Here is a 17,500-nt window from a genome sequence, read left to right as displayed (position 1 = left end):
AGAGTCATTTAGGTGCCTTTTGGCAAACTCCAAGCAGGCTGTCATGTGCCTTTTACTGAGGAGTTGCTTCCATCTGACCACTCTACCAGAAAGGCCTGATGGGTTGAGTGCTGCAGAGATGGTTGTCCTTCTGGAAGGTTCTCCCAGTTTGGCTCGTCGGCCAGCTCTAGGAAGAGTCTTGGTGTTTCCAAACTTCAATTTAAGAGTGATTGAGGCCACTGTTGTTCTTGGGGACCTTCAATGCTGCAGAAATGTTTTGGTACACTTCCCCAGATCTGTGCCTCGACACGATCATGTCTCTGAACTCTAAGGACAATTCCTTCAACCTCATGGCTTGGTTTTTGCTCTGACATGGACTGTCAACTGTGGGACCTTATACAGACAGGTGTGTGCCTTTCCAAATCATGTCCAATCAATTGAATTTACCACAGGTGAACTCCAATCAAGTTGTAGAAACATCTCAAGGATGATCAATGGAAACAGGATGCACCTGAGCTCAATTTCGAGTCTCATAGCAAAGGGTCTGACTACTTATGTAAATAAGGTATTTCAGTTTTTGTTTTTACAATAAAGAAAATGTGCTTTGTCATTATAGCATATTGTGTGTAGATTGATGAGGGAAAAAATTATTTTATCCGTTTTAAAGTAAGGCTGTAATGTTAACAAAATGTGGAAAAAGTCAAGAGGTCTGAATACTTTCCTTAAGGTATTGTATACGGGCCTGGAACCTGTGGTTTTAATAGGTGTTACGGTACTGACCCGAGTCTTCTGTGTGACACAGAACAAGGTGAATTTTAGAAGATTAGAACATTTGAATGAAGTTCTGTTGATTTGTGCAAAAAAAGGAAATACTTTAATTAAATTTCCTTGGTCAAATTAATTAGGGTCAGAGCCTTGGAAATATGAACATCTCAGAAATTAAATATTAATATGACAGACAGACAGACAGAGAGAGAGAGAGACAGACAGACAGACAGACAGACAGACAGACAGACAGACAGACAGACAGACAGACAGACTATAATAGTGCTTCAGCATTCGAAGGAGAGAACGATGAGAACAACATGATCTTTGTGATTTTACACAAGTACACTTCACATGTTCTCCTAGCTCGCTGATTCTCCTCTGGCTGCATTTGTATACAACAGTACATGCACACACAAGTAGACACACACACACACACACACACACACACACACACACAATCACTCTCACATGTTGTGTTTAAAGAATAGTTCTGGCACACCTAAAGCCTGAGACGGAATCTCCACTGGAATGTGGACTTTGCTTACTGTGTCTGCAGTAGTTAAGTCCTGTCAACACACACACACGTCAACTCACAAGTCACTGGTGTAACCCTCACAAACACACACAGCCCAGTCGTTAAATCAATTATATCATATGATTGCATTGCTAGGTGTGTTGGTTGCGGTTAACGTTAGGGTGGAGCTATAGTCACATGAGTTTCCAGAAGAGAGAGAGAGAGACTGTGGAGCAGTGTGCTTGGTCACCCGTTTCACTGACCGTAGAGTGGGGAGTAGTGACGACACGTCAGTGAGTACCGTTATGCTTTCCTTCTACTAACATTTACTGTTTCACTTGACTGATCTTATCTCTTTTATCCCTTTGAGTTACAACGATTGAGGACATGTAATGTCTGGGGGGGGGGTTACTACGGTGACATATGGAATTGTTTTAAGAAGGTCTTACCAAGGATCATTTAGCAATTTGCTTTTGAAAAGAATATCTATAAATGATTTGATCAAACATTCAGGCTATTGTGTGCTCTGCTCACCTGTTAGATGAAACTGATTGGCTGTTGTGAGCTCTGCTCACCTGTTAGATGAAACTGATTGGCTGTGTGAGCTCTGCTATTACATTAACTGAGTGACTTACAGGAGCATTAGGGTTAAGTGGACCAGCTCACTGGTCACCATAGCAGCACCCACCCATAGCACACGCTCCAGCAGGTATATCTCACTGGTCACCACCAAAGCCAATTCCTCCTTTGGCCGCTTTTCCTTCCAGTTCTCTGCTGCCAATGACTCAGAGCAGCTCACAGATCACTGCACCTGTACATAGCCCATCTGTAAACAGCCCAACTACCTCATCCTTACTGTATTTACTACCTCATACCCCGTACTGTATTTATGTATTTATCTTGCTCCTTTGCACCCCAGTATCTCTAATTGCACATTCATCTTCTGCACATCTACCATTCCAGTGTTTAATTGCTATATTGTAATTACTTCGCCACCATGGCCTATTTATTGCCTTACCCCCCTTATCTTATCTCATCTCCACTCACTGTATATAGACTTTTTGTTTTATTTTTTCTACTGTGTTATTGACTGTATGTTTTGTTTATCCCACGTGTAACTCTGTGTTGTTGTATGTGTCGAACTGCTTTGCTTTATCTTGGCCAGGTCGCAATTGTAAATGAGAACTTGTTCTCAACTAGCCTACCTGGTTAAATAAAGGTGAAATAAAAATACATTTAAAAAAGTGCCTTGCACAAGGGCACAGACAGATTTTTTACCTAGACAGCTCAAAAGATACAAACCAGTGAACTTTCGGTTACTGGCCCAACGCTTTTAACTGCTAGGCTACCTGCCACCTTACTCCATCAGCAGTTCATTATCAAGAGTTTATGATGAGAGAAAATAAGGCAAAGGGTAATATGAAATCAGAGAAACAGGACACTTCATCTGAGCTCAAGTACAGTCACGGCAATGCATGGACTTCACTGTTTTATTTACATGTGAATAGTTTATAATGGTTTAAACAGAATTTATGCATGTGACTAAATTGTATTTATGATATATCTGATTTCTGGTCCTAAAATTCTGTAGTCTTCTTTTACAGGGTATTGAGATGTTCTCAAACGTTCATGTGGACAGTATAGTCTCGGAAATCCCAGACCTGTCGTGAGCATTGTTCATATGGGAGGCAGGCAACCTCGGGAGTTAAGGACAGACCATTCCTCCCCATAGCAACTATGCATATAAGTAATTCCAGAACCAACAACTCCCCAAAAGACAAGCTCAATCAATCACCCAGAAGATTTACATTTACAGAATTTTCACTTTAAATCATTGATTTAGTGACTTCTTGACATTTAGTGAAAACTGACCAGCAAACATGCTTCAAACAGACTCTGAGTTCACTAAAACACGATGGATCTGTACTCTCATAGGACTGGGCTTTTACCTGGCGGACATTGTGACAGATGTGGGACTAGCAGGGAAGTACTTCCTGGTCGGAGACCTGGTCTGGTCTGGACTGACTCTAGTCTCTGTGGTGGTCGGATCAGCAGTCACACAGGTCTTCAGTTATTCCTGGTACAGAGATGACATGAGAAAACCCCTTGTTAACTCAGGTAGAGATGGGTTGATATCTGGAATGAACGGAAGAGGATTGATTGGACTCCATGTCATGCAGACGGGCATCTTCACCAGGTATGTGAAGGTGTTAGGTAACATATATGGATATTATATTTATTCTTAACCTCGTAGTGACGTTCGCTTGAGATGTTCACAAGATATACACACGATAGTACACTTCCCCCGACGGGATGACGAAATCATCCGAAAGTCATTTTCATCTTTGACAGTTATTTAGCTTTTGTAACTTGGTATCTTTTGAAATCAGATCTTTAGATGTAGGTTATAGTGTTATAAAGTCAGAATTATTTAACGCAAAGACAAGTACAATGACAGATAAGACTGTGTTCTCTTGCATGGGACTGAGACTCCATGTCCTAGTATTCTTTACACATCATCTGGTATTCTCAGGAAGTGAAAGGGAGTTGTCAACAGTCCTTATATTCTCTCTGTCTTTACATATCATCTGGTATTCTCAGGAAGTGAAAGGGAGTTGTCAACAGTCCTTATATTCTCTCTGTCTTTACATATCATCTGGTATTCTCAGGAAGTGAAAGGGGAGTTGTCAACAGTCCTTATATTCTCTCTGTCTTTACATATCATCTGGTATTCTCAGGAAGTGAGAGGGAGTTGTCAACATTCTTAAGGTAAAATGAATGGCATCTCAAGTATGTTACTTGGGCATAGTGGTAATGTTATGTGTAGACTGGACTTACCATAGTAGCATTACATACTGTACCTGTGCAGACTGGAAATACCACATTATTGTCTTTCTGTCTATCTCTAAAATGCCTCCCGAAAGTGTTCACATCCTTTGACTTTTTCCCACATTGTGTTATGTTATAGTCTGAATTTAAAATTGATACAATTGAGATTATGTGTCACTGATCTACACACAAAACCCCCATAATGTCTAAGTAGAATAATGTTTTTTAGACATTTTTACAAATGAATTTAAAAGGTCCTGTGTGGCTCAGTTGGTAGAGCATGGTGTTTGCAACGCAAGGGTCGTGGGTTTGATTCCCACGGGGGACCAGTACGGAGAATTTTTTTTTAATGAAATGTATGCATTCACTACTGTAAGTCGCTCTGGATAAGAGCGTCTGCTAAATGACTAAAATGTAAATGTAAAATGTAAATGTCTTGAGTCAATAAGTATTCAACCTCTTTGTTATGGCCTAAATAAGTTCAGGAGTAACAATGTGCTTAACAAGTCACATAATAAGTTGCATGGACTCTGTGTGCAATAATAGTGTTTAATATTATTTATGAATGACTACCTCATCTCTGTACCCCACACATACAATTATCTATAAAGGCCCTCAATTGAGTTGTGAATTTTCAAGCACAGATTCAACCACAAAGAGCAGGGAGGTTTTTCAATGCTTTGCAAAGAAGTGCACCGATTGGTAGGTGTGAAAAAGAAAGAGGAAGACGGAATACCCCTTTAATCATGGTGACGTTATTAATTACACATTGGATGGTGAATCAATACACCCAGCCACTAGAAAGATACAGGCGTCCTTCTTAACTCAGTTGCCGGAGAGGAAGGAAACCACTCAGGGATTTCACCACGAGGCCAATGGTGACTTTAAAACAGTTACAGAGTTTAATGGCTGTGATAGGAGAAAACTGAGGACCGATCAACAACATTGTAGTTACTCCACAAGATCAACCTAAATGACAGAGTGAAAAGAAGGAAGCCTTTTACAGAACACAAATATTCCAAAACATACAGCCTCTTTGCAACAAGTCACTTATTAAAGAGTCAATCAGCTGTTTAAACAATAACAATGTGGTTCCACACCACCGTTTTGGTAAAAATCTGAGGGATGAGCCTGGAGAAATGTAACCACTCTCAAATCAATATACAGATCTATGGGATTCAAAGACTGACCCTCCATGATATCAACGTTAGACTGTTAACCATGCTTTGAGGCTGCATCGTGTTCATTCACATTTACTTCGTTTACAAGGTTTACACTTTAGCCTTCCCTGTAGCTCAGTTGGTAGAGCATGGTGTTTGCAACACCAGGGTTGTGGGTTAGATTCCCACAGGGGGCCAGCACAGAAAAAAAATGTATGATATGTATGAAAATGTATGCATTCGCTACTGTAAGTCGCTCTGGATAAGAGCGTCTGCTAAATGACTAAAATGTAAAATGTACAAACATTATAGTGAAACAAGCTTATATTGTGGGTTCTGAAGGGGTGCAATAGCTGAACTAAGCTCATTTATAAGTCGTACTTTTCATGTAAATTTATATTTCGTCTCCAAATGTTTACACATCTTTCTCGCTTTGTTACTCAAATCAAATCGAATTGTTATTTGTTACACGCTTCGTCAACAACAGGTGTAGATTAACAGTGAAATGTTTAATTACGGACCTTCTCAACAATACAGAGAGAAACATGGAAACATAATAACGAGAAATAAATACACTATGAGTAAATATAACTAGGCTATATACAGTGAGGACCAGTACAGAGTCTATGAGTAATGATAACTAGGCTATATACAGTGAGTACCAGTACAGAGTCTATGAGTAATGATAACTAGGCTATATACAGTGAGTACCAGTACAGAGTCTATGAGTAATGATAACTAGGCTATATACAGTGAGTACCAGTACAGAGTCTATGAGTAATGATAACTAGGCTATATACAGTGAGGACCAGTACAGAGTCTATGAGTAATGATAACTAGGCTATATACAGTGAGGACCAGTACAGAGTCTATGTGCAGGGTTACCAGGTAACTCAGGTAGACAGGTACATATATAATGATAACTAGGCTATATACAGTGAGGACCAGTACAGAGTCTATGAGTAATGATAACTAGGCTATATACAGTGAGTACCAGTACAGAGTCTATGTGCAGGGTTACTAGGTAACTCAGGTAGACAGGTACATATATAATGATAACTAGGCTATATACAGTGAGGACCAGTACAGAGTCTATGAGTAATGATAACTAGGCTATATACAGTGAGTACCAGTACAGAGTCTATGTGCAGGGTTACTAGGTAACTCAGGTAGACAGGTACATATGTAATGATAACTAGGCTATATACAGTGAGGACCAGTACAGAGTCTATGAGTAATGATAACTAGGCTATATACAGTGAGTACCAGTACAGAGTCTATGTGCAGGGTTACCAGGTAACTCAGGTAGATAGGTACATATGTAATGATAACTAGGCTAGATACAGTGAGGACCAGTACAGAGTCTATGAGTAATGATAACTAGGCTATATACAGTGAGTACCAGTACAGAGTCTATGTGCAGGGTTACTAGGTAACTCAGGTAGACAGGTACATATGTAATGATAACTAGGCTATATACAGTGAGTACCAGTACAGAGTCTATGAGTAATGATAACTAGGCTATATACAGTGGGGACCAGTACAGAGTCTATGTGCAGGGTTACCAGGTAACTCAGGTAGATAGGTACATATATAATGATAACTAGGCTATATACAGTGAGGACCAGTACAGAGTCTATGTGCAGGGTTACCAGGTAACTCAGGTAGACAGGTACATATATAATGATAACTAGGCTACATACAGTGAGGACCAGTACAGAGTCTATGAGTAATGATAACTAGGCTATATACAGTGAGTACCAGTACAGAGTCAATGTGCAGGGTTACCAGGTAACTCAGGTAGATAGGTACATATGTAATGATAACTAGGCTATATACAGTGAGGACCAGTACAGAGTCTATGTGTTCAGTTACTACCACCTGTTGAAGGCTGGTTTCAGGGTGTCTGTCTGTCTGCACTCCTGTCCATTCGTCTGTCTGTCTCTATACACATCTCTCTTTCTGTTAGGTACTACGACCTGTTGAAGGTGGGATACAAGGCGGTGTTTTCCAAGCCTCTTGGGCCTGTTGAATGCCCCAGAGATGTGCACCTGGCCCTGTTTGGCCGAGCGACTGATCTGAGCATGCTCAAACTTTTTGAGATGTTCCTTGAGAGCGTTCCACAGCTAGTCCTCCAGCTCTACATTGTGCTGGGCCACGGACACAGGTCCATACTACAATGTGAGTACTGTAGCAACCATCATCAGAATTGATAAAAGGTTTTAAAAATAATTTTTTTAAAGGTTTAAAAACAACTCATGAAGGCAACAGTTGAAGATTCTCCAAACTTTTAGATTTGTTATAAATTCCATCAGATATTGATAGAATTATTATAAAAACATAAAACCTTTTACTGGCATGGACAAGTAATGAACGGAGTTCAGGAATTTTGGTGGAATTCTGGTATTAAATTGATTGTAAAATGAATATATATATATACATTTTTTTTACATTCGGAAAGTATTCTGACCACTTGACTTTTTCCACATTTTATTACGTTACAGCCTTATTCTGAAATGGATTAAATAGTTTATTTCCCTCATCAATCTGCACACAATACCCCATAATGACATCACAATAGCCCATAATGACATCACAATACCCCATAATGACATCACAATAGCCCGTAATGACATCACAATACCCCATAATAACATCACAATAACCCATAATGACATCACAATATCCCATAATGACATCACAATACCCCATAATGACATCACAATACCCCATAATGACATCACAATACCCCATAATGACATCACAATAACCCATAATGACATCACAATACCCCATAATGACAAAGCAAAAACAGTTTTTTTGATATTTTTGCAAATGCAACATTTACATAAGTATTCAGACTCTTTACTCAGTACCTTGTTGAATCCCCTTTGGCAGCGATTACAGCCTTGAGTCTTCTTGGGTATTACGCTACAAGCTTGGCAAACCTGTATTTGGAGAGTTTCTCCCATTCTTCTCTGCAGATCCTCTCAAGCTCTGTCAGGTTGGATGGGGAGCGTCGCTGCACAGCAATTTTTAGTTCTCTCCAGAGATTTTAGATCGGGTTCATGTCCAGGCTCTGGCTCGGCCACTCAAGGACATTCAGAGACTTGTCCCGAAGCCACTCCTGCGTTGTCTTGTCTGTGTGCTTAGGGTCGTTGTCCTGCTGGAAGGTGAACCTTCGCTCCAGTCTGAGGTCCTGAGCGCTCTGGAGTAAGTTTTCATCAAGAATCTCTCTGTACTTTGCTTTGTTTATCTTTCCCTCGATCCTGACTAGTCTCTTCATCAGACCAGATAATATTGTTTCTCATGGTATGAGAGTCCTTTAGGTGCCTATTGGCAAACTCCAAGCGGCCTGTCATGTGTCATGTGCCTTTTACTGAGGAGTGGCTTCCGTCTGGCCACTCTACCATAAAGGCCTGATTGGTGGAGTGATGCAGAGACGGTTGTCCTTCTGGAAGGTTCTCCCATCTCCACAGAAGAACTCTGGAGATCTGTCAGAGTGACCATCGGGTTCTTGGTCACCTCCCTGGCCAAGACCCTTCTCCCCAGATTGCTCAGTTTGGCAAGGCGTCCAGCTCTAGGGAAAGTCTGGGAGGTTCCACATTTCTTCCATTTAAGAATGATGGAGGCAACTGTGTTCTTGGGGACCTTCAATACTGCAGACGTGTTTTGGTACCCTTCCCCAGATCTGTGCCTCGACACAATCCTGTCTCGGAACTCTACGGACAATTCCTTCGACCTCATGGCTTGGTTTTTGTTCTGACATGCACTGTTAACTGTAGGACCTTGTATAGACAAGAGTGTGCTTTTCCAAATCATGTCCAATCAATTTAATTTAGCACAGGTGGACTCCAATCAAGTTGTAGAAACATCTCAAGGATGATCAATGGAAACAGGATGCACCTGAGCTCAATTTTGAGTCTCATAGCAAAGGATCTGAATACTTATGTAAATAAGGTATTTCTGTTTTTTATTTTTAATATTTAATATTTTTAATAATTTGCTTTGTCGTTATGGGGTATTGTGTGCAGATTGACGAGGATTTGTATGTATATAATCCATCTCAGAATAAGGCTGTAACATAACAACATTTGGAAAAAGTGAAGGGGTCTGAATAATTTCCGAACGCACTGTATAAACATTTTCTTATTGAATCAGGAATTTGTGAAAATATTTTCTATTGAAATAAAGAAAATTATATGTGCCTCATATATGAAAACATTAATACAAAGGGTTTGAACAGGGCTGAAACCGCCAAACACTTGCTCTGTGTACCCTACCTGTATTTACCTGTTCTGTGTACCCTACCTGTATTTACCTGTTCTGTGTACCCAACCTGTATTTACCTGTTCTGTGTACCCTACCTGTATTTACCTGTTCTGTGTACCCTACCTGAATATAACTGTTCTGTGTACCCTACCTGTATTTACCTGTTCTGTAAACCCTACCTGTATATACCTGCTCTGTGTACCCTACCTGTATTTACCTGTTCTGTGTACCCTACCTGTATTTACCTGTTCTGTGTACCCTACCTGAATATAACTGTTCTGTGTACCCTACCTGTATTTACCTGTTCTGTGTACCCTACCTGTATTTACCTGTTCTGTGTACCCAACCTGTATTTACCTGTTCTGTGTACCCTACCTGTATTTACCTGTTCTGTGAACCCTACCTGCATTTACCTGTTCTGTGTACCCTACCTGAATATAACTGTTCTGTGTACCCTACCTGTATTTAACTGTTCTGTGTACCCTACCTGTATATACCTGTTCTGTGCACCCTACCTGTATTTACCTGTTCTGTGTACCCTACCTGTATTTACCTGTTCTGTGCACCCTAGCTGTATTTACCTGTTCTGTGTACCCTACCTGTATTTACCTGTTCTGTGTACCCTACCTGAATATAACTGTTCTGTGTACCCTACCTGTATTTACCTGTTCTGTGTACCCTACCTGTATTTACCTGTTCTGTGTACCCAACCTGTATTTACCTGTTCTGTGTACCCTACCTGTATTTACCTGTTCTGTGAACCCTACCTGCATTTACCTGTTCTGTGTACCCTACCTGAATATAACTGTTCTGTGTACCCTACCTGTATTTAACTGTTCTGTGTACCCTACCTGTATATACCTGTTCTGTGCACCCTACCTGTATTTACCTGTTCTGTGTACCCTACCTGTATTTACCTGTTCTGTGCACCCTAGCTGTATTTACCTGTTCTGTGTACTCTACCTGTATTTACCAGTTCTGTGTACCCTACCTGTATTTACCTGTTCTGTGTACCCTACCTGTATATACCTGTTCTGTGTACCCTACCTGTATATACCTGTTCTGTGTACCCAACCTGTATTTACCTGTTCTGTGTACCCTACCTGTATATACCTGCTCTGTGTACCCTACCTGTATATACCTGTTCTGTGTACCTTACCTGTATTTACCTGTTCTGTGTACCCTACCTGTATTTACCTGTTCTGTGTAGCCTACCTGCATTTACCTGTTCTGTGTACCCTACCTGTATATACCTGTTCTGTTCACTGCTACCTGTATATACCTGTTCTGTTCACTTCTACCTGTATTTACCTGTTCTGTGTACCCTACCTGTATTTACCTGTTCTGTGCACCCTACCTGTATTTACCTGTTCTGTGTACCCTACCTGTATATACCTGTTCTGTGCACCCTACCTGTATATACCTGTTCTGTGTACCCTACCTGTATATACCTGCTCTGTGTACCCTACCTGTATTTACCTGTTCTGTGTACCCTACCTGTATTTACCTGTTCTGTGTACCCTACCTGTATTTACCTGTTCTGTGTACCCTACCTGTATTTACCTGTTCTGTGTACCCTACCTGTATATACCTATTCTGTGTACCCTACCTGTATTTACCTGTTCTGTGTACCCTACCTGTATTTACCTGTTCTGTGTACCCTACCTGTATTTACCTGTTCTGTGTACCCTACCTGTATTTACCTGTTCTGTCTACCCTACCTGTATATACCTGTTCTGTGTACCCTACCTGTATTTACCTGTTCTGTGTACCCTACCTGTATTTACCTGTTCTGTGTACCCTGCCTGTATATACCTGTTCTGTGTACCCTACCTGTATTTACCTGTTCTGTGTACCCTGCCTGTATATACCTGTTCTGTGTACCCTACCTGTATTTACCAGTTCTGTGTACCCTACCTGTATTTACCTGTTCTGTGTACCCTACCTGTATTTACGTACCCTACCTGTATTTACCTGTTCTGTGTACCCTACCTGTATTTACCTGTTCTGTGTACCCTACCTGTATATACCTGCTCTGTGCACCCTACCTGTATATACCTGTTCTGTGTACCCTACCTGTATTTACTTGTTCTTCCAACCCTACCTGTATATACCTGCTCTGTTTACCCTACCTGTATATACCTGTTCTGTGTACCCTACCTGTATATACCTGTTCTGTGTACCCTACCTGTATTTTCCATGTTCTGTGCACCCTACCTGTATTTACCTGTTCTGTGTACCCTACCTGTATATACCTGTTCTGTGAACCCTACCTGTATATACCTGTTCTGTGTACCCTACCTGTATTTACCTGTTCTGTGTACCCTGCCTGTATATACCTGTTCTGTGTACCCTACCTGTATTTACCTGTTCTGTGTACCCTACCTGTATTTACCTGTTCTGTGAACCCTACCTGTATATACCTGTTCTGTGTACCCTACCTGTATTTACCTGTTCTGTGTACCCTGCCTGTATATACCTGTTCTGTGTACCCTACCTGTATTTACCAGTTCTGTGTACCCTACCTGTATTTACCTGTTCTGTGTACCCAACCTGTATTTACCTGTTCTGTATACCCTACCTGTATTTACCTGTTCTGTGTACCCTACCTGTATTTACCTGCTCTATGTACCCTACCTGTATATACCTGCTCTGTCTAGACTGCCTGTACTCACCTGCTCTGTCTAGACAGCCTGTACTCACCTGCTCTGTCTAGACAGCCTGTACTCACCTGCTCTGTCTAGATTTCCAGCACTCACCTGCTCTGTGTAGACTGCCTGTACTCACCTGCTCTGTCTAGACAGCCTGTACTCACCTGCTCTGTGTAGACTGCCTGTACTCACCTGCTCTGTCTAGACAGCCTGTACTCACCTGCTCTGTCTAGACAGCCTGTACTCACCTGCTCTGTCTAGACTTCCAGCACTCACCTGCTCTGTCTAGACTGCCTCAGTAATTACCTTTGTCGCGTTCTGTTGCATAATTCAACAAGTGTATCAACAGCAGAGAGAGAGAGAGAGAGAGATAGATAGAGAGAGAGAGAGAGAGAGAGAGACTGTGTGTGTGTTAGAGAGAGAGGCACAGAGTGCAGCCACTGCCACAACTTTTTGGAGACTTGCCCATTTCTCTCCAAAATATAGTCACACTAGAACCACACTAGAACTAGACTAGAACCAGACTAGAACTACACTAGAACCAGACTAGAAACACACTAGAAACACACTAGAACTAGACTAGAACCAGACTAGAACTAGACTAGAACTAGACTAGAACCACACTAGAACTAGACTAGAACCAGACTAGAACCAGACTAGAACCACACTAGAACTACACTAGAACCACACTAGAACTACACTAGAACCACACTAGAACCACACTAGAACCAGACTAGAACCACACTAGAACCAGACTAGAACTAGACTAGAACCACACTAGAACTATACTAGAACCACACTAGAACCACACTAGAACTACACTAGAACCACACATGCCTGTCTCTCACATGTCTGTCTCTCACATGCCTGTCTCTCACATGCCTGTCTCTCACATGCCTGTCTCTCACATATCTGTCTCTCACATGCCTGTCTCTCACATGCCTGTCTCTCACATGCCTGTCTCTCACATGTCTGTCTCTCAAGATCCTTCTTTACTCTGTGTCTCATCTTCCCCTGTCCAGGCATCTGCATGGTGGGCTCATTCATTAACATCGCCTGGGCTATAGTGGACTACCGCCGATGTCTCCGCCGATCCTTACCCCAGGTAATATAATAATGATATATAATAATATGTAATAACATAATCATATGATCATATAGTGATATATATTTATATATATATATATATATAAAATTATAATAATGAATATAACATCCACAGGTCCGAGAGATGCCTTCTGGCCTCCCTACCTTCGTCTACCTCCTGTACAAGCTGTTGACCATCACCACTCACATCCTCAGCCTCAGCCTCTTCCTCATCCTCAGCCCCTACAGTACCCTGGGAATGGCTGTCGTCTGGCTGGCTGGAACCCTCTGGGCCCATTGGGTCCGTACTGACTTCTGCACGTCTAAAGGTCTAGAGAGGCTCTATCGGATCATCGTGGGAGTCGTCCTCATGTTTACCTTCTTTAACGTGAAAGGACAGGATACAAGTTGGCCGATGGCTGTGTACTACGTTCTCTTTGCGTTAGTGAACCTCTCTGGTCCTTTGCTGCTGGTTCTGGTGAGGCCAGAGGTTAACGATGCTGAGTACTTCTGGCCGGTGACTCTGCTGATATTTGGAGGGACCGTTCTAGGGCTGGCCTGTCTGCTCCTGTATTATACTATCTGCCACCCTAGAGGGAAGAGTCTACAGGCAGATGAGGTGGATGGACACATGGGAGGACAGGAGAGAGAAACAGAGACGCCAGACAACACGGTGAGAATTAGGAACTTCTTACAGCTCTGAGCCTCGTCTTCCTGTTTACCACTTTTGATTCAACGGATGAGTTAAAATGGCATTCAGGCATATCGAAAAGCAAAGTGGACACCCAGACACTTTTGTTTTGGTCCACAGCTTGAGGGATGGGTTCGGAGAGACGTAACTGCTAAGACAAACTCTGTTTGTTGGACCGTCTGGTTGGTAAACTCTGACTGTCATCTTTTTGGTTATTAAGTCACTTCAGCCTTCTCTTATCAGTTTGTGTTACCTCCGGTCATACAGCTGCTGTTGTCTTTCCAGTACGCTGCAGCCGTTACCTTGGACACACAGGCTTCGTTAAGGTTGTCTTGTGACATCACAGCATATGGTCGTTCTCACGCACCCTCAGGAGATCAAAGTCTTTTTTCTTCCCCATCTCCTCGTCTCCTGTTTCCTGCACCACTCTGAACGACCTGAACGACCTGAACGACCTGAACGACCTGATAGACCTGATAGACCTGATAGACCTGATAGACCTGAACGACCTGAACGACCTGAACGACCTGAACGACCTGATAGACCTGAACGACCTGAACGACCTGAACGACCTGAACGACCTGAACGACCTGATAGACCTGATAAACCTGAACGACCTGAACGACCTGATAGACCTGATAGACCTGAACGACCTGAACGACCTGATAGACCTGATAGACCTGAACGACCTGAACGACCTGAAAGACCTGAACGACCTGAACGACCTGATAGACCTGAACGACCTGATAGACCTGAACGACCTGAACGACCTGATAGACCTGATAGACCTGATAGACCTGAACGACCTGATAGACCTGATAGACCTGAACGACCTGAACGACCTGAACGACCTGAACGACCTGAACGACCTGAACGACCTGATAGACCTGATAGACCTGAACGACCTGAACGACCTGAACTGTTAAAAAGGTGTATGATATTTGACCTTTCAGGTCTGGTCCCTTCAGCTGAGGTGAAGGAGAGGACACAAGGGAGTCACTTCACGCTAGTGAGACCCAGGCCCTATCTGTGGATTCAGGATGTGCAATGCAAAATAGAGAACACAAGGTGGCACCGTTGTCTGTCTTTACAGGCTACGGCCATCTAGCGTTATAGGGTAAAGTGAAGAGGAAGAAGTTGCTATGGACGTTGACGTTGCTATGATGACGTTGCTATGGACTTTCTCTTTGATATGTTATAGACTCTTTTACTGACCTGCCAATAACTGAAAGATGTCTAATTTATTTTAATCTCTGACACACTTTCCACTGTTCCTGCTAGTTTAACTGTCCTTTAATCTCTATAAGTATTCTGATGTTCTGTGTAATATTTACTATCTGTGAATGCACTTTAAAACTTTAAAATATAATGTACTTAATAATAAAATGTAGCGTAACTACCTTTCATCGTTACAATTATTACAGAGATTATAGATGACATACTGTATGAACCTTGAGTACCAGCTCAGAAATACCCCCGACACTAATAAGGGTCATTCAGATGCTAATTCATCACAACAAACCAGGTCTCATTTGTTGGGAGAGGCGAATGTTCGATCTGAGCGCAGCGCTTTCTTCAGGCTGTGGCTGAGGGGCGCTGACGTGTGCCTCTCCGATGGCGTCTCAAATGGCACCCTATTCTCTATTTCAGTGCACTGCTTTTGACCAGACCCCTGAGATCTGGTCAAAAGTAGTGCACGAAATAGGGAATAGGCTGCCATAAAAATAGTGCACTATATAGGGAATAGTGTGCCATTCTGATGTAGGCTGTCTCTACACCCTTCGGTCTCACCCTCCGCCCCTGAGCTCACCTGAGAGGAACGCTGATGACGAACAGCAGGGTCCCTGAAACGGTAGTTGGCTCTAACCACTGGGCCGAAAGGAGACTTCCTGACTTGTTTACTTAAAACAAAAACAAAAAACCTGGCAGTTTCACCTTTCAGAGGAACTCTGGGAAACGACAAATTCAGATGAGGAAACTGTGGCCACAGAGTAGGCTGAACCGCAGCCGTGTGCCTCAGATGACACCCTATTCCCTGTATAGTGCACTACTTTAGACCAGGGCTGGCACCCTATTCCCTATGTAAGTGCACTACTTTAGACCAGGGCTGGCACCCTATTCCCTATATAGTGCACTACTTTAGACCAGGGCTGGCACCCTATTCCCTATGTAAGTGCACTACTTTAGACCAGGGCTGGCACCCTATTCCCTATATAGTGCACTACTTTAGACCAGGGCTGGCACCCTATTCCCTATGTAGTGCACTACTTTAGACCAGGGCTGGCACCCTATTCCCTATATAGTGCACTACTTTAGACCAGGGCTGGCACCCTATTCCCTATATAGTGCACTACTTTAGACCAGGGCTGGCACCCTATTCCCTATGTAGTGCACTACTTTAGACCAGGGCTGGCACCCTATTCCCTATATAGTGCACTACTTTAGACCAGGGCTGGCACCCTATTCCCTATGTAGTGCACTACTTTAGACCAGGGCTGGCACCCTATTCCCTATGTAGTGCACTACTTTAGACCAGGGCTGGCACCCTATTCCCTATGTAGTGCACTACTTTAGACCAGGGCTGGCACCCTATTCCCTATATAGTGCACTGTATAAGGAATAGGATCCTGGTTAAAATTAATGCACTGTATAGGGAATAGGGTGCCATTTGGGACGAAACGAGATGGTTTGTAGTAGACCAGCCTACTATAGTGAATGGACCAGACAGGGTTCAGGAAGTGGAGATATCAGTGAGGACAGATTAGGATTATGTCCATAATAACCCCCTATTCCTAATACAGTACACTACTTTTTTACTAGAGCATTATGGGAACATAAACTGGACAAGAACTGAAAGTAAAAATCAAACGCCTAACTCAAAATTACAGAACTCTGAGTAGCACAGGCCTCAATCATATAATACCTGTCTGTCATCGTTCATCCTGTCTAGTGGAATGATCAGGTTTATACCATCGTTCATCCTGTCTAGTGAAATGATCAGGTTTATAACATCGTTCATCATGTCTAGTGAAATGATCAGGTTTATAACATCGTTCATCCTGTCTAGTGGAATGATCAGGTTTATAACACAGTTCATCCTGTCTAGTGGAATGATCAGGTTTATAACATCGTTCATCCTGTCTAGTGAAATGATCAGGTTTATAACATCGTTCATCCTGTCTAGTGAAATGATCAGGTTTATAACATCGTTCATCCTGTCTAGTGGAATGATCAGGTTTATAACACAGTTCATCCTGTCTAGTGGAATGATCAGGTTTATAACATCGTTCATCCTGTCTAGTGGAATGATCAGGTTTATAACATCGTTCATCCTGTCTAGTGAAATGATCAGGTTTATAACATCGTTCATCCTGTCTAGTGGAACGATCAGGTTTATAACATCTTTCATCCTGTCTAGTGGAATGATCAGGTTTATAACACAGTTCATCCTGTCTAGTGGAATGATCAGGTTTATAACATCGTTCATCCTGTCTAGTGGAATGATCATGTTTATAACATCGTTCATCCTGTCTAGTGAAATGATCAGGTT

The 17,500-nt window shown here is 42.2% G+C and overlaps 1 protein-coding gene across 3 annotated transcripts; it reads left to right on the top strand.

Moving 5' to 3' along the window:
- The first annotated feature begins 1,489 nt into the window (after positions 1-1,489).
- Positions 1,490-14,447, top strand: LOC115149121 (XK-related protein 9). 3 transcript variants are annotated; one of them, XM_029691675.1, is made up of 6 exons: positions 1,490-1,554; positions 2,866-3,008; positions 3,197-3,458; positions 7,220-7,431; positions 13,196-13,278; positions 13,396-14,447. In XM_029691675.1, the coding sequence occupies exons 2-6, from the start codon at positions 2,999-3,001 to the stop codon at positions 13,960-13,962; spliced, it is 1,134 nt and encodes a 377-aa protein (XP_029547535.1). In that variant the 5' UTR covers positions 1,490-1,554; positions 2,866-2,998; the 3' UTR covers positions 13,963-14,447. The 3 variants fall into 3 exon arrangements, with proteins under 3 accessions (XP_029547535.1, XP_029547519.1, XP_029547527.1); XM_029691659.1 differs by having other exon boundaries at positions 2,866-3,458; XM_029691667.1 differs by having other exon boundaries at positions 1,519-1,554; positions 2,853-3,458.
- Positions 14,448-17,500: the final 3,053 nt, after the last annotated feature.

The sequence above is a fragment of the Salmo trutta genome, chromosome 2 (genome assembly GCF_901001165.1).
Source record: "Salmo trutta chromosome 2, fSalTru1.1, whole genome shotgun sequence".
In the NCBI taxonomy this organism is placed as follows: Eukaryota; Metazoa; Chordata; class Actinopteri; order Salmoniformes; family Salmonidae; genus Salmo; species Salmo trutta.
This window is presented reverse-complemented; position numbering and strand designations above follow the sequence as displayed.